The 21,615-nt window shown below is 42.8% G+C and overlaps 1 protein-coding gene across 28 annotated transcripts in view; it reads right to left on the bottom strand.

Moving 5' to 3' along the window:
• Nucleotides 1–21,615, bottom strand: part of GPATCH8 (G-patch domain containing 8) — a 102,682-nt gene that overhangs the window by 44,416 nt on the left and 36,651 nt on the right. For 23 of the 28 annotated variants that reach the window (XM_008271582.4, XM_070060616.1, XM_070060611.1 and 20 more), the window contains one exon: nucleotides 20,095–20,167. In XM_008271582.4, the coding sequence (XP_008269804.1) occupies nucleotides 20,095–20,167 (73 nt within the window). Of the gene's footprint in view, nucleotides 1–19,245; nucleotides 19,343–20,094; nucleotides 20,168–21,615 lie in introns of all 28 variants that reach the window. The other 5 variants (XM_070060615.1, XM_070060605.1, XM_070060620.1 and 2 more) reach the window with 1 other exon arrangement.

Genomic DNA, 21,615 nt, shown 5'->3' with positions numbered 1-21,615 from the left:
TACAAAAAATTACAGGTGGATTCAAAACTACGTGGATATCTAAAAGAATCCCCCCAAAAATGTGCTTATAAAGAGTAGCTACCTGGAACTCAGGATCTGAATAACAGTTCTGTTAATTGGACATATGACATACTACTGTTATGTTAATTTCATGACCAAAAAATGAAGGAGTTAGACATTTCAATTCTGAAGAGAAAATATTTGAGTAGAAAATATTTGAGGGGCTGGTCCTGCAGTGCAGCAGGCTGACCCTCTACCTGCAGTGTCAGCAATCCCACATGGGCCTGGGACAGCAGTGGAGGATGGCCCAAGTGTTTGGTCCCTGCACCTGTGTGGGAGACCCAGAGGAAGTGCCTGGCTCCTGGCTTCAGATCGGCCCAACTCTGGCCACTGCAGCCATCTGGGGAAACCAGCATATGGAGGATTCTCTCTCTCTCTTTCACGTAAATAAATAAATCTTAAAAAAAAAAATAAAGACTGAGCTACACAAACTCAGTTTTCCAATGAGAGAATATCTAAAACTTGTGCAACTTTTTACAATTAGAGCTGAATCTCAGCAGCCTGCTCTGCAAAATGAAGACATTATGCCCATTTTCAGGACAGGGACATAGATCAAAATAGATAACAACAGAATATGCCGTGTAAACTGTGAGTTCCTATAGAAAATGCTGTTGAACTCAGTCATCTCAAAGCTTCAAAATATTAAAAAAAATTAGTGTTTTTATTTCCAATTTTGACAATTTTGAAAATAAATACAATATGAAAGTATAGACTAGTAGGTGTGATAAATTCTAATGTTTTTACATACGATTTGATGGTAACAATATTTATAGATGAACGAAATTATTTATCTAAGACCAACAAAGTACTATTCAAAGTCCTTCCCATATATCATCACATTAACCAAATCAGTGACTACTGAGTTGAAATGCAATGTTACACAAATATTATATAGAAGCTTGGGGCTGGCACTGTGGTGCAGCAGGTTAGGCCACTGTCTGCAGTGCCGGCATCCCATATGGGCACCAATTCAAGTCCTGGCTACTCCACTTCTGATCGAGCTCCCTGTTAATGAACCTAAGAAAGCAGTGGAGAATGGCCCAAGTGCTTAGGCCCCTGCACCTGTGTGGGAGGCCTGGATGAAGCTGCTTGCCCAGCCCTGCCTGTTGCAGCCATTTGGGGAGTGAATCAGCAGATAGAAGATCTCTCTCCCTCACTCTCTCTCTGGAATTCTGACTTTCATATAAGTAAATCTTGAGAAAAAAAAATCCTCTTTGTTTTCTTTGGAGTCTCTGCTCAAAGTCCAGACATTGTAAATCATCCCTAGAAATTTTCTTTTCCAGTCCTAAACGGTCTATGACTCCACACAGCTTTGAATATTTGTCTCCTCTTAGTTCCTAGTTATCAAATGTTAACAAGTGAATTTCTATATTTTCATCCAATTGGACTATTCCACTTACAAAGAAACCACTAACATCATACACCATATATTTTTCACTTTCAAAAAAGTTCCCCACAGCAGGTATTTGGTGCAGCAGCTAAGTTTCACTTGGGACACCTCCATCCCAAATGTGTGTCTTGTTCAAGTCTCAGCTACGACACTACTACCAATTCAGCTTTTTGCTAATGAGCAGTCTTGGGAGGAAGGAGGTGATGGCTCAAGTACATGGGTCCCTGCGCCTTTGTGGGAGACTCAGATGGAGTTCTGGGTTCCTGGCTTTGACCAGACCCAGCAAATGAAGATAACTCTGCCCTGTGTCTCAATCTTTCTGCCTTTCATGTAAAATGAAAACAAATTTTAAAATTTTTTTAAGTTTCCTGAATACGTCACTTTTTTTTTGTCTAAGTAGCCTACTAACCAGTTTCATTTTAATCATGCAAAATACAGAAAGAGAAAGAGAGACACAAAGAGCTCTCTCACCCGCTGATTTACTCCCTACATGGCTGCAGTGCTGAAACCAGGAGCTTCTTCCAGGTCTCCCACGCGGGTGCAGGGGCCCGAGGACTCGGGCCATCTTCCACGGCTTCCCCAGGCCACAGCAGAGAGCTGAATCAGAAGTGGAGCAGCCAGCAGCTATCCCCGCTACCCCACAACACCCCTCAATAAAAATTCTGCCTTTTTTCTTTTTTTTTTGGGGGGGGGGGGAAGAACCAACTGTCCACTCTACTGCTACAATGAAGGCAATTTTCTTAGAAGCTTACTTAATTTATAGGGTCCAAAGCAATGTTTTTCTAGCCATGGTTCAGTCCATTTGTATCAGAATATTTTCTGTTATTTATTCAAAAGACAGAAAGAGAGTGAGAGTGCAAGAGAGACAGAGAGGCAGGCAGACAGAAACCTCCCATCTGCTGGTTAACTCCCCCAAACCCCACAACAGCAAGGACTAGGCCAGGCAGAAGCCAGGAAACCAGGAACTCAATCTGGGTCTACCAGATGTGTGGGCAGCATGGGTACAACTACTTGAACCACTATCTGCTGCCTTCCAGGGTGTGCATAAACTCCGGAATCAGGAGTGGAGTCAGACCTCCATCACAGGCACACCAACATGGGATGCAGGTGTCTCAAGCGGCAGAATCTTAACTATATGCCAGATGTTTACCCCTGTATTAGAACTTTTAGGGGACGCTTATTCATTGTTAAAATTTATTTATTTATTTGAAAGTCAGAGTTATGGAGGGAGAGAGAGGGATAGAGGGAGAAAGGGAAGGAGGGAGGGAGGGAGGAAAGGGGGAGGCAGTGCCGTGGCTCACTTGGTTAATCTTCCGCCTGCGGTGCTGGCATCCCATATGGGTACCAGTTCTAGTCCTGGTTGCTCCTCTTCCCGTCCAGCTCTCTGCTGTGGCCCGGAAGGGCAGTGGAGGATGGGCCAAGTGCTTGGGCCCCTGCACCCGCATGGGAGACCGGGAAGAAGCACCTGGCTCCTGGCTTTAGATGGGCACAGCGCTGGCCATGGTGGCCATTTGGGGAGTGAACCAATGGAGGGAAGACCTTTCTCTCTCTTTCACTGTCTAACTCTGTCAAACTAAAAGAGGGAGAGAGAGAGGGAGGGAGAGGGGGAGGGAGGGGGAGAGGGAGAGGGGGAGAGGGGGCGAGGGGAAGAGGGGGAGAGGGGGAGAGAAAGAAATCTTTTATTTGCTGATTCACTCTCCAAGTGGCCACAAAGGCTGGAGCTGGGCCAGTCTAAAGCCAGGAGCCAGTAGTTTCACCTGGGTCTCCCACATAGGTGCAGAGGCCCAAGTATTTGGGCCATCTTTTGCTGCTTTCCCAGGCACATTAGCAGGGAGTTGGATTGGAAGTGGAGCAGTCAGGTCTCAAACCAGTGCCATATGGGACACTGATGTTGCAAGTGGCAGCTTTAACACTCTACAACAAAATGGTGGCCCTAGGGGAAGCTTATTTAAACTAAACTATAGTTTTTCTCAGCCTCATCCCAAACATACTGAGTTGGGCTGGTTGGGAATCACGTTTTCAATCAGCATCCAAGATGATGCTTCTGAGAATCCAAGTATTATGGACAAGGCACTGGAATAAAGACCAGGAGACTTGTATGATAAACACAGCTCCTATCCTTAGCAGTGTGACCTCAGATACATACTTAAGTTTCTCAATCTCTTTGGTTTCATTCTATGTACCGAGAAGAAAATGAGACAGAAAGATAGATGTATATAAAACATGTCACTACATTTATTTTTAATATTTTTATCTATTTATTTAAAAGGCAGAGCAACAGAGAGACAGACAGACAGACACACACAGACACACAGATCCTCCATTTTCTGGTTTACTCCCCAAATGTTCCCAACAGCCAGGTTTGGGCCAGGCTGAAGCCAGGAGCCAAGAACTACATCCAAGTCTCCCACGTGGGTGGCAAAGAAACAAACACTTGGGCCATCTTCCACTGATTTTCTTAAGCACATGCTATTATATTTAATTCCCAAAACAGCTTTGAAATATTTTTAAAAATATGGGTACACTGAGTATAACAGCAAAGTCATACTATTTACCAGCTGCAAAGCTGGAATTTAAACCCAAGTCAAATTTCTTTTTTTTTTTTTTTTAAAGATTTTATTTATTGGGGGCCGGCACCGTAGCACACTAGGTTAATCCTCCACCTGTGGCACCGGCATCCCATATGGGTGCCGGTTCAAGTCCCTGCTGCTCCACTTTCGATTCACCTCCCTATTAATGGCCTGGGGAGGCAGTAGAAGATGGCCTAAGTCCTTGGGCCCCTGCACCCACGTGCAGCTTCCACCACAGGAAGCTCCTAGCTCCTGGCTTCGGATTGGCCCAGCTCGGCCACTGCAGCCATCTGGGGACTGAGCAGGCAGATGGAAGACCTCCTTCTGTCTCTCCCTCTGTAATTCTGACTCTCAAAAAAAAATTTATTTGAGAGACAGAGAAGGGAGACAGTGAACTTCCATCTGCAGGTTCATTTTGCAAATGCCTGCAACAGTGAGGCCAGAGTTAGTAGTTGGGAGCTATATCTGGGTTTATCACATGGATGGTAGGAACCCAATTTCTTGAGCCATCACCTGGTACCTCCCAGGATCTACACCTACAGGAAGCTGGAATTGCAAACTGAAGCCAGGAATTGAATTCACGCATGGGATGCAACATCTTTAACTACCAGGTCAAATGCCTGCCCCTAAAACTTCAAATCAAGTCACAAAGCAATAACCTGTAGGTCAAATATTATTTGCTATATATTTTGTTGAATATATGTTTTGTTTATCCTACAGAGTTTAAACTTTGAGCAAACATTTATCAATCAGGGAATTCTATAAAAATATCTGGATTTCTGTTTTCCTTTAAAATCAGAAGATCTGAAAATAATGGAACTGTATTCCAAAGCACCCAAAATGACAATTACTCCTCTCTAACCATGGCACAGCTCACACCATTTCCTACTGATTCACACTCAGTCAGCTTCAACTCGATGTGTTACCACCTGGACTCAAACCCTCCTTCAAGGTCTACATTCTTTGCTCTCTCCACCTGAACTCCTACTGGATTTCTTTTTAACTCCCATTTAGCAGTTTTCTACTTAATATATTTTGAAAAATTTAGTAGGAGCAAAAAAAACCACTGAATTTAAAAGCAATAAACTACATTTAAACACAGGAAAGATACTATTATTTTCTTTTTTAAATTATTTGATCCATTACTTTGAATTTTGGTGGTCACTTAATTTTTTTTTTTTTTTTTTTTGGAAAAGGTGGAGAAGCAGACAGAGATCTCCCATCCACTGCTTAACTCCCTAAATATCCGCAACACAATCCAGGTCTCCCATTGAGGTGGTAGCGACCCACGTACTTCAGCCATTACCTGTTGCCTCCCAGAATATACATTAGTAGGAAACTGGAATTGGGAGCAGAGCTGGAACTCAAACCTAAGCATTCTGATTTGGGATATGGGCATTTCAAGCAGTAACTTACTGCCATGCCAAATGCCCACCCCATTCATTCTGAGACAACATAGATCTGGCACATCCTAAGATTCAATAAACATGCAGAATAAAGAATAAGAAAGCAACAGTGGAGAACATGTAAATGCAGAGTATTTACTGACCTTTAGGAGTTTATAATCTAATGAGAATAAGAGAGACACAAATAAATAAAAATTATACAAGATAGAACATTAAAAATGCCACAGGAAAAGAATACAAAGAGTAAGAAAAAAAACACAGAGAAAATTATAGTCATGAGACAGAAGTCACAACATTTTCTTTTACCCTAGAGACCAATTAGCCTCCTTAAAAATCTGGCCAAGGTTCTTACCACTCAATTGAGCTTCAATTTCTATTGAATTTATTACACTAATCATTAAGAACACACATGACCACTTCAAGTAAGCTAAGAAAATATATCACATTCACAGCTATCTCCATTTTGTTGGCCACAGTAACTACTGTATCTTATTTGTTGCTCTTTTTCTTTCTTTTCTTTTCTTTTTAAAGATTTTATTAGAGGTCAGTGCTGTGGCACAGTGGATAAAGCTGCTACCTGTGGCACTGGCATCCCATATGGGTGCCGGTTTGAGTCCCAGCTGCTCCATTCCCAGTGCAACTCTGTGCTATGGCCTGGGAAAGCAGTGGAAGATGGCCCACGTCCTTAGGTCCCTGTATCAATGTGAGAGACTTGGGAGAAGTTCCTGGCTCCTGGCTTCAGATCAGCCCAGCTCCAGCCATTGTGGCCACTTGAGGAGTAAACCAGTGGATGGAAGACACCCCCGACCCCGCCTCTCTCTAACTCTGCCTCTCAAATAAATAAATAAAATCTTTTTTTTTTTTTTTTTTTTTTTTGACAGGCAGAGTAGGCAGTGAGAGAGAGAGAGACAGAGAGAAAGGTCTTCCTTTTGCTGTTGGTTCACCCTCCAATGGCCGCCACGGCCGGCACGCTGCGGCCGGCGCACCGCGCTGATCCGATGGCAGGAGCCAGGTACTTATCCTGGTCTCCTACAGGGTGCAGGGCCCAAGCACCTGGGCCATCCTCCACTGCACTCCCTGGCCACAGCAGAGAGCTGGCCTGGAAGAAGGGCAACCGGGACAGAATCTGGCGCCCCGACCGGAACTAGAACCTGGTGTGCCGGCACCGCAAGGCGGAGGATTAGCTTAGTGAGCCGCGGCGCCAGCCATAAATAAAATCTTTAAAAAAGAAAAGAAAAAAAAAAGAGAGAGAAAGGTCTTCCATTCGCTGGTTACTCTCCAAATGGCCGCAACACGGCAGATTCGAAGCCAGAAGCCAAGAGCTTCTCTCAAGTCTCCCATGTGGATATAGGGACACAAGGGCTTGGGCCATCTTCCACTGCTTTCCCAGGCCATAGCAGAGAGCTGGATTGGAAAAGGAGCAGCTGAGACTTTTGAAACAGTGCTCATGTAGGATGCCGATGGCGGAGGCTTAGCCCACTTAGCACTGGCCCCTATGTCTTTCAATTCTGCAGTACAGTACTGGTATTTCTCACCACCATTCTCTCTCTTCAGGAGATAGAAATGAGCTAGCAACTACAATTTAGGTACATTATAACATACTGATTAAAAACAATAGGTTTTGGGGACAGGTGTTTGGAATGCTTATATGTCATACAGATTCAAACCTAAGTTCAAGTCCAGGTTCTGCTTCTAATTTCAGCTTCCAACTAATGTTCACCCTGAGAAGCAGCAGATGATGACTCAAACAGTCTCCCAACCAATTGGAGACCTGGATTGAGTTCCTGATTCTTAGTTTCAGCCTCCTGCCTGGAGCTACTGAAGGCTCCTGGGGAGTAAACTAGCAGATGGAACACCCCAACTTCTTGGTCTGTCTGCTCTCTTTCCCCCTCAAATAAATAAATTTTATTTATCTTTTTAAAAGATTTATTTATTTGACAGGCAGAATTACAGACAGTGAGAGGGAGAGACTGAGAGAAAGGTCTTCCTTCTGCTGGTTCACTCCCCAAATGGCATCGATGGCCAGAGCTGCGCGGATCTGAAGCCAGGAGCCAGGAGCTTCCTCAGGGTCTCCCATGTGGGTGCAGGGGCCCAAGGACTTGGGCCATCTTCTACTGCTTTCCAAGGCCATAGCAGAGAGCTGGATTGGAAGAGGAGCAGCCAGGACTACAAACAGCGCCAATATGGGATGCCGGTGCTTCAGGCCAGGGCTTTAATCCGCTGCACCACAGTGCTGGCCCCAATAAATTTTTTAAAAAGCATAGTTTTGGGCCTGGTGTTGTGGCATAGCAAATAAAGCTGCCACTGCAACATTTCCACGCCTTATGGGTGCCAATATGTGTCCTAGTTGCTCCACTTCCAATCTAGCTCCCTGCTAATGCCCTGGGAAAAACAGTGGACGATGGCCCCAGTGTTAGGGTTCCGGCCACCCACATGGGAAATCCACATGAAGCTCCTGGTTTTGGTCTGGCCCAGCCCTGGCTGTTACAAACATTTGTGGAGTGAAATCAGTGGATGGAAGATCTTTCTCGCTCTCTTGGTAACTCTTTCAAAATCAATCAATCAATCTTTAAAAGGAACAATAAAAAAGCACGGGTTTTCAGGGACTGGTGTGATGGTGCAGTGTGTTCAGCCTCTGACTTTGATGCTGGCCCCCATGTTAAAGTGCTGTTTTAAGGCCCAGCTGCATGACTTCCAATCCAGCTTCCAGCTTCCCACTAATGCACCTAGGAGGGCAGCAAATGATGGCCTAAGTATTTGGGCCTATGCCACCCATGTAGAAGACACAGATACAGTTCCTGGCTCCTGGCTTCATCCTGGTCCATATTTCGCTGTTGTGACCATTTGAGGAGTAAACCAGCAGATGTTATATCAATTTCCCTCTCTCTCTCTCTCTCTCTCTCTCCCTTTTTCTCTCTGCTGCTTTCTTTCAAATAAATGAATCTTAAAAAAATAAGTTTGACACTTTTATTCTCTTACTTGCTGTAAGATTTTTGGCAAATTGTTACTCAGAATATCAATTTTCTCATCTGTAAAATGAAAATCCTATCTTCTTCAAAGAGTATTTAAATCAGATAGTCCACATGCAAGTGCTGGCTACAACTAATAAATGTTGGCCATTCTAAAAGATTAACACTAACTCCTGTAAGCAGCAGCTTGCTAGCTGGACACGTGAATGGACTGACTACACAGATGCCTCAGAGTTAGTGCTATCATGCTTCATATCTATGCTTTCCTACTGTTATCAAGCCCTTCCAAGGTTTATCTACTACTCAAGTCCAGGTGCTCTGCTAAATGATTTTTCATCACCATCCTCAGTCATACTTTACCAGACTAGTATTTTACTTCCACCGCAAATGACTGGCTGACATAATGAGAACAACAGACTGCAAATCAGATAATTTGGGTCTGGATCTCAGCGTTACCACTAAGACATTTTGGAACCCTAAATCTGTATTTTATCTGCAAAATGAGTTTTAAATTAAATTATCTTTAATACCTGTTTTTGCTATAAAAATCTTTACTTCTCTGATCAAAGACTGCCTTTGGTGTAAAAAATAAAATTCTAAATTAGAAGAGCTATAAAGGATTCCACATTAAGTATGGTACTTAATGAGCATGAATTCTGGAGCCCACAAGACCAAGATTTGAATTCTAATTTTGTAGTTTGCTGGTTGCTTCTCCTTCAGTAATTTATAAAACTAGTTTGTCTATAAAATGGGAATAACAGCAATTATCTCATAAGTTTGTTATAAGCAGTATTAAGTGCTTAGCAAACAGTAAGTAAGGTTTATGCCTCTTCAAACTAATCTCCCATTACTGACTTTCAGTTATGGTTTTCAAATTATTCCTGAACTCTGGTTCAACTAAAACAACCACGTAGGTTCTACCTGCCCTCTTACATAATGAAGCTTGACATTAAAATTATCTAAGGTTTCTTTTGTTTAAAAAAAAAAAATGAGCAGCCATTGCCGCGGCTCAATAGGCTAATCCTTCCACCTGTGGCACCGGCACACTGGGTTCTAGTCCCGGTCGCTCCTCTTCCAGTCCAGCTCTCTGCTATGGCCTAGGAGTGCAGTGGAGGATGGCCCAAGTCCTTGGGCCCTGCACCCGCATGGGAGACCAGGAGAAGCACCTGGCTCCTGGCTTCGGATCAGCGTGGTGCGCCAGCCGCAGTGTGTTGGCCACAGTCGCCACTTGGGGGATGAACCAACGGAAAGAAGACCTTTCTCTCTGTCTCTCTCTCTCACTGTCCACTCTGCCTGACCAAAAAAAAAAAAAAAAAAAAGAGCAATCAGAGTGTGGCACAGTGGTTAAGTCGCCACTGGGATGCTTATATCCTATACTGCAGCATCTGGGTTCCAGTCTTGATCCAATCTCAGTTTCCTACTAATGCTTACTTTGGGATGGACCAAGTAGTTGGGTGTCTGCCACCTATAGGGGAGATCTCAAATGAGGTCCAGACTCGTGGCTTTGACATGGCCCAGCCTTGACAATTGTAGGCATTTGGGGGAATGAAACAGCAAATGGAAGCTCTTTGTTACTCTGCCTTTCAAGTAAGATGAAAATAAATAAATTTTTTAAAAATAGATGAAAAGTGGGCATTGTGGTGCAGCAAGTTAAGCTGCTGCTTGGGATTCTTGCATCTCCTATTGGGAGTGCCTGGTTAGAATCCCAGTTATAGACAGTGTGAGAGAGAGAGAGACAGAAAGGTCTTCCTTCCATTGGTTCACTCCCCAAATGGCCACTACGGCCGGCGCTGTGCCAGTCCGAAGCCAGGGAGCCGGGTGCTTCTTCCTGGTCTCCCATGCGGGTGCAGGGCCCAAGCACTTGGTCCATCTTCCACTGGCTTCCTGGGCCACAGCAGAGCTGGACTGGAAAAGGAACAACCAGGACCAGAACCCGGTGCCCATATGGGATGCTGGCGCTGCAGGCGGAGGATTAACCAAGGAAAAAAGTAGGAGGGTAGAAGTACTGGTTTCAAATTCAGGCTAATACTTGAACGACAGAGACCCAGAAGCTGTATGACATTTCTCAAATGGTTTTACTTTATAAAATCAGCATACCAGTTATATATTCATTAAATGAGACTGTAAGACATCTAGAGTCTAGATCAATATCTGGCATATGCTATGGTTTGGATGTGGTATATTACCAAAGACTTCATGTGTTGGAAGCTTGGTCCTTAGTGTGGCAATGTTGACAGATGGTGGAATCTATTCCTTTAAAAAGATTTAAAATGATTGCAATGTCAGGAGCCTGAGTCTCTCACGTGGGTCGCAGGGGCCCAAGTACTTGGGCCATCTTCTGCTGCTTTCCCAGGAGCATTAGCAGAGCAGCCAGGACTTGAACTGGAGCTCATATAGGATGTTAGCATCGTAGGTAGTGGCTTAAACTGCTGCGCCACAATGCTGGGGTATAGACTATGACATCCAACACATGACATATTTCTATTCTCTTGCACTGAATGCAAGTCTAATTTTCCTTCAGTCCTAAAATGTAGAATAAATATTGTTGGGACTCATCTTAGCAGGTCTTGTTCTACTACATTCACCATCTATCTCCCAACTGTAGTTAGTAGAAAAGGGGTAGGCAGCACACATAAAACCAAAGAAACACTCCCAACCCTTCTCTGCTTTGATTCTGGCTACTCTAAGTCTCAGCAAGAGAATATACTTTATTCCCAAATAATTATTTTCTGCATTTTTTGAATAATACAAGTACATGGTATTAAATTCAAAATGACTGTAAAATTCAACTTAGTTTCCCTTTACAGAATCTGCCTTTAAAAGGATTTTTCTCTGCCTGGTCAAGCAAATACAAACCAATACACAGGATGTACCCTTTGAATGCCTCACATTAGAATGCTGTTTTAGGGGCCTTGTGGCACAGTGGGTTAAGCTGCTACCTGCAATGGTGCTGGCTTTCCATATGAGCATCAGTTCAAGTCCCAGTTGCTCCTCTTCTGATCCAGCTCCCTGCTAATGGGCCTGAGAACAACACAGTGGAAGATGTCCAAATGCTTGGGTCCCTGCCACCCAAGCGGTAGATCCAGATGGTGTTCCAGGCTCCTGGCTTTGGCATGACCCAGCTCAGGCTCTTACGACCATTTGGGGAAAGAACCAGTAGATAGATGATCTTTCTGTGTGTGTCTCTTCCTCTCTCTCTGTAACTGCCTTTCAAATAAATAAATAAATTTTTTAAAATGCTGTTTTAATACTCTATTAAGGGCCGGCACTGAGGCTCAATAGGCTAATCCTCTGCCTGCAGCGCCGGCACACCGGGTTCTAGTCCTGGTCAGGGCGCCAGTTCTGTCCCGGTTGACCCTCTTCCAGGCCAGCTCTCTGCTGTGGCCAGGGAGTGCAGTGGAGGATGGCCCAGGTGCTTGGGCCCTGCACCCCATGGGAGACCAGGATAAGTACCTGGCTTCTGCCATCGGATCAGCGCGATGCGCCAGCTGCAGCGCAGCGGCCATTGGAGGGTGAACCAACGCCAAAGGAAGACCTTTCTCTCTGTCTCTCTCACTGTCCACTCTGCCTGTCAAAAAGAAAAAAAAAATACTCTATTAAGAAAGTTCTCTCTCAACAAAACATTTTTTTTAAAGATTTTATTTATTTATTTGAGAGCTAGATTACAGACAGTGAGAGAGAGGTCTTCCATCTACTGGTTCACTCCCCAATTAGCCACAATGGCCAGAGCCACACCGATCTGAAGCCAGGAGCCAGGAGCTTCCTCTAGTCTCCCATATAGGTGCAGGGCCCAAGGACTCAAGCCATCTTCTACTGCTTTCCCAGGCCATAGCAGAGAGCTGGATTGGAAGAGGAGCAGCTGGGGCCGGTGCTGCAGCTCACTTGGCTAATCCTCCGCCTGCAGCGCCAGCACACCAGGGTTCTAGTCCCGGTTGGGGCGCCGGATTCTGTCCCGGTTGCTTCTCTTCCAGTCCAGCTCTCTGCTGTGGCTCAGGAGGGCAGTGGAGGATGGCCCAAGTGCTTGCACGCACATGGGAGACCAGGAGGAAGCACCTGGCTCCTGGCTTCAGATCGACACAGTGCGCTAGCCATAGCAGCCATTTGAGGGGTGAACCAACGGAAGGTCTCTCTGTCTCTCTCTCTCTCTCACTGTCTAACTCTGCCTGTCAAAAAAAAAAAAAAAAAAAAAAAAAAGGAAGAAGAGCAGCCGGGATTAGAACCGGTGACCATATGGGATGCTGGCACCGCAGGCGGAGGATTAACCCACTACACCACAGTGCCGGCCCCAACAAAACATTTTGCACAATGATTTCTATAATTAAAAAATTATTTCTGAGGTGTGCATTTGGTAGAGAGATGTTAAATCCCAGTTTGGGATGTCCACATCCCATACTAGAGTGCCTTATTCAAGCCCTGTATTTTTCTCCTCCTCCAATTCAGTTTCCTGCTAACGCACACCCTGGGAGGCAGCAGAAAATGGCTTCAGTACTTGGGTCTCTGCCACTCATATGGGATGGGAGATCTAGATTGAATTCCAGGATCCTGCTATCAGTCTGGCCCAGCCCTGGCTATTGGGGGCACTTGAGGAGTGAATTACTAGACAGAAGATCTGTGTGTATGAGTCTTTTAAATAAAATGAAAAGAAATAAAAAATTTTAAAGAGTTGAGAATATTTTCATATTTTTAAAGGGTATCTGTTATATTTCTGTGCCCAGAAAAGGATATATATTACTTTTCTGTTCTTATTTTTCCTTTCTTATTTAAGTAATAAATCTTTTTCATACTAATAAATATATGAAATTTGTCTTAAGCCTGTAATGATATTAGATATTTTCCCCAACTTTTTTTACTGTGTTTATGATGAAATATAGCCAAACTCATCTTTTTATTCATAGCTTCTCAGTTTTGGGTTAAACTGAGAAAAGCTTTCCTTATTCAAAGATTATTTTTAGGGGCCGGCGCTGTGGCATGGCAGGTAAAGCTGCCGCCTGCAGTGCCAGCATCCCATATGGGCGCCAGTTTTGAGTCCTGGCTGTTCCACTTCTGATACAGCTCTCTGCTATGGCCTGGGAAAACAGTAGAAGATGGCACAAGTGCTTGGGCCCCTGCACCCATACGGGAGACCCAGCAGAAGCTCCTGGCTCCTGGCTTCCGATCAGTGCAGCTCCGGCTGTTGTAGCCAATTGGGGAGTGAACCAGAGGATGGAAGACCCCTCCCCACCCCGCCTCCCCTTCACTCTGTGTAATTCTAACTTCAAAATAAATAAACAGGGCCGGTGCCGTGGCTCAATAGGCTAATCCTCCGCCTGTGGCGCCAGCACACCGGGTTCTAGTCCCAGTTGGGGTGCCGGATTCTGTCCCAGTTGCCCCTCTTCCAGGCCAGCTCTCTGCTGTGGCCAGGGAGTGCAGTGGAGGATGGCCCAAGTGCTTGGGCCCTGCACCCCATGGGAGACCAGGAGAAGCACCTGGCTCCTGCCTTTGGATCAGTGCGGTGCGCCGGTCGCAGCATGCCAGCCACGGCGGCCATTGGAGGGTGAACCAACGGCAAAGGAAGACCTTTCTCTCTGTCTCTCTCTCTCACTGTCCACTCTGCCTGTCAAATAAATAAATAAATAAATAAATAAAAATAGACAAATCTTTTCAAAAAAAGATTATTTTTAAAAATTCTTTCATTACCCTAATAATTTTATGAATATTTTTACTTGAATCATTTTACATTTAAATCTTTTATTCATTTAGAATCTATTTTGTGGTAACATATGAGATCCACCTTCTTTTCCAGTTTTTGTCCAGTTGTCCCAACTGAGTGACTGAAGCTCTCTTTAGATGCAGAACACTGACTCAGAAGTAGAGAGGATGGCCTGGTAAAGCCACTACCTTAAGTGCCGGTATCCATACAGGTGCCAGTTTAAGCCCTGGCTGATCCACTTCTGATCCAGATCCCTGCTAATGTACCTGGGAGAGCAGCAGAAGATGGCCCAAGTTCTTGTGCCTCTGTAGCCACACCCATGTGGGAGACCAAGAAGAAGCTCCACACTCTTGGCTTTGGATCAGCCCAGCTCCGGCCGTTGCAGCCATCTGGGGAGTGAACCTATGGATGGAAAACCTCTCTCTCTCTCTCTGCCTCTCTGTAACTCTGCCTTTCAAATAAACAAATCTTTTTTAAAAGCAGAAGAAGAAGAGGAGGAAGAGGAGAAGGAAGAGGAGGAGAGGACTAGTGAACACAGAATTAGTGAAGACACCAAAACTAGGGATTATGGGGCTCCAAACCACATATAACATTAAAAGCACAGATCCTAGATCTAATGTCTAGTATGTATAAATCATATTAGCTATTGTTGTTAATTCTAGAAAATAGAGTTACAAGCTAGAAACTTCCATATTTATAAATTTTATGATGTCTAGGTTTCTGATTAAGACCTAAAGAAGGCTTATCTCTAAATATCTAAATATGTACTATATGATAGAGGTATTAACAAAAGCATTTATAAATATTTTGCGATTTTTTTTAAATTTTTTTTTTAATTTTTTTTTTTGACAGGCAGAGTGGACAGTGAGAGAGAGAGACAGAGAGAAAGGTCTTCCTTTTTGCCGTTGGTTCACCCTCCAATGGCCGCCGTGGCTGGCGCACCGCGCTGATCCGGTGGCAGGAGCCAGGAGCCAGGTGCTTTTCCTGGTCTCCCATGGGGTGCAGGGCCCAAGCACCTGGGCCATCCTCCACTGCACTCCCTGGCCACAGCAGAGAGCTGGCCTGGAAGAGGGGCAACCGGGACAGAATCCGGCGCCCCAACCGGGACTAGAACCCGGTGTGCCGGCGCCGCTAGGCGGAGGATTAGCCTAGTGAGCCGCGGCGCCGGCCAATATTTTGCGATTTTTATAAAGTGACTTTATTAACATCATTTTGTCCCCATAACCACTCTGAGAAAATGGGTAGAGATTTTCATTCCCAATTATTGCTGAAAAAAGTAACTCTGGGATGGTACTTTTCCCTTTACTTAAAGGACAGTGTTGTAAGGACAGTGGTGTAGCACCAAACTTAAACCCTGGTCTTGCATTTCTAAATGTTAACACTCAGCCTTCATTCATACCCTGCACCAAATATTTTCACACAAAAACAAATGAGAATGCCCTATTCTCAACGCAGCTTCAAGCTACCTGTCAATTAAATGTTCAGAATGTTCACACACTGAAGTCTAAGTGTGCAGATACACACGAGTGTAAAACTGGCCTAACACAGTAGTAAGAAAGCAAGACCTGGGGGCCTGGACAATAAACCTCAACAGAGGCATCATGTGTTGTCTACTCTGTCCATATCTTTGCTACTTAGAGCCAGTACAACTAGAATATATTAACTCCCTAAATATTTGTTGGTTGCCTAGATATCCTGATAAAATCTTCTAGATAAGGTGAAATATGAAATAATATCAGATCCCATTCATTTTATCTAAGGGCTGGACTTTCGGTTATGGCCAAAGAACCAGCTAAACCATCAAACAGTTCTTAGACAACCTAACGAAGTTAGGGCGCCATTTCTGCGCTACATCTACTGACTAAACATATTTCACAGCAAAATAAAGATTTAGAGCTACTTTCTACTACATTTGAAAGCTGCCAAAAATTATAAAACAATTTTCAGAATTGAATCCAACCCAACTGCCACACAATACAACTACCTGTTGTTTTTCTCTGAATTAAATACATCGTTCTGCCGCAGTGGTAGCTATTCTTTACAGTATTTCTCACCAACAGAGCTTCCTCTGTGTTGTTTCTCTCAGGTAATACCTTGTTGATGTATCTTTCCTACACATCTTTTATTTTTAGTAATAACAATCTGCCACATAAAAAAATCTTTTTTTAAACTGTCAAAATATTTCGATAAACACTAAGGGAGTAAAATATAGTAAGAAAATTTAAGAATCCAGTAAATCCAGCTTACAAAGTACCATTTATAATTGGCCACAGATAACTTTTTCCAGAGTCAACAGGCCTTATTCTTCAATCTAAGCCATGGCAAGATACTCTTACAAACAATGGCAATCCAAAAACTGGCATTGTAAATGTGCTGTGTGGAACTGAAGTAATCTTCAAATGACTGACACACACACACACATACACACACACACACACAAAAGCCTGACACAAGACAGTTTAAATTTCAGTGGATGGTTACATGTTAGGTATGTTGAATACTAAACTGCCCCCTAAAAAAGAGAATTAAATGTTACAATAAACTAGTAAATGCAAAGAACCTAGTAAACCTGAGTCTAGAAATCATATGTAGTGACCAATCTATATAATTCCAAGGAGGCACTATCTTTTTCCCCATAGCAAGAGGTCTATCTTCAGTGGTTAGTTATAGCAAAGGTTTGGCACAGAGGGAGAAAATATGTCATAAATTCTCTCAAAAGACCATAAATGTGGTTATATACTAGGTGAAATCACGTGGGTATTATAGAAAGAATATGTGAGATAAATACAGCACACTGCCTGTACAGTTAAGTCTGACAGTAGAAAATAAAGAGGCATTTACAAAACAATTAAACTTAGCCCTTACTGTTGAAAACAGAGTAAGATCCATTCTTTTAGAAGGGTGAGGACATGGCACCAGTCAACCAAAACAGATGGGCTTTCAGGGCCAGTGCTGTGGCATGGCGGGTAAAGCCACCGTGGTGCTGGCATCCCACATAGTAGGGAGTCCCAGCTGCCTTACTTTCAGTCCAGCTCTCAGCTATGGCCTGGGGAAGTAGTGGGAGATAGCCCAACTCCTTGGGCCCCTGTAACTACGTGGGAGACCTGAAGGAAGCTCTTGGCTCCTGGCTTTGGACTGGCCCAGCTCCGGCTGTTGTGGCTATCTGGGGAATGAACCAGTGGATAGAAGACCTCTCTCTCTGCCTTTCTGTAACTCTGCCTTTCAAACAAAAATAAATAAATCTTAAAAAAAAAAAAAAAAAAGGATGGCTTTCTACCAACAATGTGAACATACTTAAAGTGACTGAACTTTGGGTTGGGTATTGTACATAACAGGTTAAACCACTGCTTGCAACACCAGCATCTCAGATGGGCACTGGTTCAAGTACTATCTGCTCTACTTCTGATCCAGCTCCCTCCTAATTCGCCTGTGGAGGATGACCCAAATCCTTGGGGACCTGCATCCACATGGAAGACCAGAATGAAGCTCCTAGCTCCTGGCTCTGGCCTGGCACAGGCCTAGCCATTGTGGCTATTTGGGGAATGAACCAGTGGATGGAAGATCTCTCTATCCTCCAAACTGCACCCCCCCATGACTCTTTCAAATTAAAAAACAAACAAACAAACAAACAAAAAAAAACTACTGAACTTTACACCAAAAAATTGGTTAAGATATGTGTTTTTTTAACCACAATTAGAAAAAAAAATTTCAAATATGCTTCAAATTTCCCTTATATTTTTGAATACAGATTTATGAATTATTGAGGGCTTATCATATGCTTGTTACCATGGAGATGGAAGTAAAATCTAATTCCTTCTTTCAAGGAACTTAAAATTTAAAGAAATTCTAAAGTCTTTTTAAAAACAACAACATAGGCCGGTGTCACGGCTCAATAGGTTAATCCTCCACCTGCGGCGCCGGCACACGGGGTTCTAGTCCCAGTTGGAGTGCCAGATTCTGTCCCGGTTGCCCCTCTTTCAGTCCAGCTCTCTGATGTGGCCAGGGAAGGCAGTGGAGGATGGCCCAAGTGCTTGGGCCCTGCACCCCATGGGAGACCAGGAGGAAGCACCTCGCTCCTGGTTTCGGATCAGCCCAGTGCGCCAGCCGCAGCACACCGGCTGCGGCGGCCATTAGGGGTGAACCAATGGAAAAAGGAGGACCTTTCTCTCTCTCTCTCTCTCACTGTTCACGCTGCCTGTCAAAAAAAAACAACAACAACAACAACCAAACTAACCATAATAATAGTAATTTTGGGTCATCCAAAGTAGGTAAGTATTCATTTACCTATCTATTTTTAAACACAGACATACACACAACTACTCCCCCCACCCCACTTCTTCTCTCCACAGGTTCTAGTTGTACTTTCAGGTATCTGATGCTTAACATAAAGTAGTCTGGGATTCACATAAAATGTTTCTACTTTGCTTGCCCAAACAAAGAGTAATGCTCAACAATGTTTATAGGCATTGGTGAGTAGAAAGAGAGGTCTGAAACTGGAAGGAAAGATCAAACCCAGTCATTGGACTTTCCTCTAAGCAATCCCTTCCATTCAATTCAACACCACTTAGAAATATGGAAATCATTGGGGCAAGTGTGATTTTTCAAAAAGTCACCCTTGTCTCACCAGGTAATGTTTCTGCCATGTTAGGATACTGGAAGAAGGCCCAAATCAGGCACTAGTGCCTCACTCTTGGATTTTCCAGCCTCTAGAACCATGATAAATAAACCTCTATTCTTTATTAAATTAGGAGGGAAAAAAAGACATCTCTATTTCATTCCTATTCACTCTATTTCTTCTAGATTCCTAAAGTATCTGTGGTCTATGGTCTATACCATAAGACTGTTCTTAATTATAACATAGTCTTGGTATTGCTTGCAAAGAGTTCTTATACCACGTGGGAAATGGCGGTAATCAAATCTATTTCCCACACACCCCCAAACAGGTTAATGTTTAGTAATAAATAATCAAAATATATTTCTTGAGCATCTCCTATGTGTCATCACTGAATACAACTTGTAGAAAAATTTTAAAAGCAAAGGTTTTAATGACTGCAATATCTTATTTCATGCCCTGTCTTCTTTTTCCTTTAGTAACTTAAAAATTAATTTCTACATTCAAATTGTGATAATTCATTTCCACAATTAAAAGACAGTAGCACACCTCTCCCCAAAGATTCCTGTATACAATGAGTCCCTCCATGACCAGATGTAGATGCACAATGATTCTCATCATTTTTGAAGTAGCATTCACATCATATCTGCAAAGAAGAAACAGCAGCTCTTGAATCTGAGAACTAAAAAGTGAATGCAGTTGGCTGGTTTCCAACTAGCAGGAACTGAGGAGCAGAAACATCAGTATTTTGTTTTTTATCCAAATAGTTAGAATAGTTAAAATGAATGAATTATAAATGCAATGGAAACTTTAAGCCACAGATTTTTCCAGAGCCTGATAGGAACTTGAGAAATGGCCTTTTTGCTTGGAGACCCCTAAGAAACTTCAGTTTTCATTTTTGTTTCATGTGGATTAATTTTTCTCTCAATCACTACATGGATTCTGATGTGAAGGGTGAAAGAGCCAAGGCAATTATTAGCATCAAGGACAATTTGGAAGGACAGAAGTTAAACTGATGTTGAATGATTCTCTTTTTATAAGACTGAAGCCACAACACAACATCACCAAACAGCACAAAGAAAGCACACTCTGAATCTAGGCATTCCTTTTATTCTACCCACCCATCACCTCCACCAAAAACTTTCCCATGGTTGAGGCACATATAGTATGCTTGACCTGAAAGTTTTAATAACACAGCAACTTACTCCTGCAAAGTATTGGCAAATATGAAAGATTGACAGTTAAAATACAGGTATGTTAAAAATAGACTATTCTGGGGGTAGGGGAAGATGGGCAAGGGTAGAAAACACCAAACACTTTTTAAAAAAGACAACATATATGTTCAGGTACAAGATCTGCATCAGAAACACTTTCTTTCCATAAATTTTTGAAACTTACCCTGAAGTGATTTTCCCAATCCCTGGCCCAGCTTCCACCCATGTTTCTGGAGTAAGCGGTGTCCAATATTATCCTGACAGACAGAACAGAGAGACAAACCAAAAATATTCCAATAATATATTCTTCCCTTCCTAGTGACATTTAAACAGGTGATGAGCAAGAGAGAATTCTACATATATGCATGCATAAAGGTGCTAATAATAAGGTAAATGTGCCCAATAAAAGGGACATTAATGTAAAAAGAAATGCTGGCTAAGTACTTTATATGGGAAGAACATATGGGCTAAGGGTCCTTTCTGATGGTGTGCTGGGCAACTTCTGAATATAACATTTAAAAAAGGAAAAAAAAAGGGGAAAGGGGGAGGGGGAATACATTTATGAAATTTTAAAACTAACATTAAAAAGCATAAAATCAAGGTACTTATACAATCATATCCACCACCTAGACAGCACCATTTCAAGATTTTTTTTTGTTTTTTTTAAGAAAATCTACATTGTATTTAGTTATTCTAGTTATGTGTCAGGCTTTCATGATACAAAGTAAGTTGTAAGTGTAAGACTGGCCCCCACTAGAAATGAAAAAAACAATCAGAGCAAAATCCAGGCTAGTCTTGATTGGTTTTTTAATATATATATAATATAAATATTTAACTAGCATGCAGCCAATATTAAACTGAAAAAACAGTGAGGTTAGTAAAACAATAAATTAAATTGATTAAACAGAAAAATAAAATGAGCTCAAGCACAGACTGAGTGATGCATTTCAACATGTAATCTAACAAAAATGCTAAGATGTTAGAATGAAACAGGCCTAGCAGTAAGTTAACAGTAAAGAACCATTAGTGCATGTAGGGGAAAAAAACAATACACATAATGTCTCATCTTCCTAGAAGCATACTGGAAAAGATATCTCAATGTCAATTATATGAAAAGAAACCAGAAACAACAATTAAGTGTCAGCTTTTATATGAAGCTCAAGATACCAGAAACTTTTATAATCTCTTATCCAATTCTCTGCCTTTAATATTGCATATTAAACTGTTTATCATCTACTTTCATAGTCAATGATAAAATGTCCTTTGAAGTAAGAGGAAAAAAAAAACATTATGTCACCAATATTTTTTTCTGACAGAAAGTTAGGATATTAAGTTTTCCTAATGCTCTGCAGTTATTGTTTAAAGGAAATTTGCTTCTACAAGTTTATGGCAGCATACAAACTGGAAAACTGGGCTGAGAACCTCATTATTTCATTGATGGGGTGGGGAGAGACAGGAAAGATCAGAATACTATTTTTAAAAACAAAAAGTAGACAGAGGAGCCAGCGCAGCAGATTAAAGCCCTGGCCTGCAGCGCCTGCATCCCATATGGGCGCTGGTTCGAGTCCCAGCTGTTCCATTTCTGATCCAGCTCTCGTATGGACTGGGAAAGCAGTAGAAGATGGCCCAATGGGGCCAGTGCTGAGGTGAAGCGGGTAAAGCCACTGCCTGCAGTGCCGGCATCCCATATGGGTGCCAGTTTGAG

Source organism: Oryctolagus cuniculus, chromosome 17 (assembly GCF_964237555.1).
Source record: "Oryctolagus cuniculus chromosome 17, mOryCun1.1, whole genome shotgun sequence".
Lineage (NCBI taxonomy): Eukaryota > Metazoa > Chordata > Mammalia > Lagomorpha > Leporidae > Oryctolagus > Oryctolagus cuniculus.
Note: the sequence above shows the minus strand (reverse complement) of the source record. Positions and strands in the feature narration are given on the sequence as shown.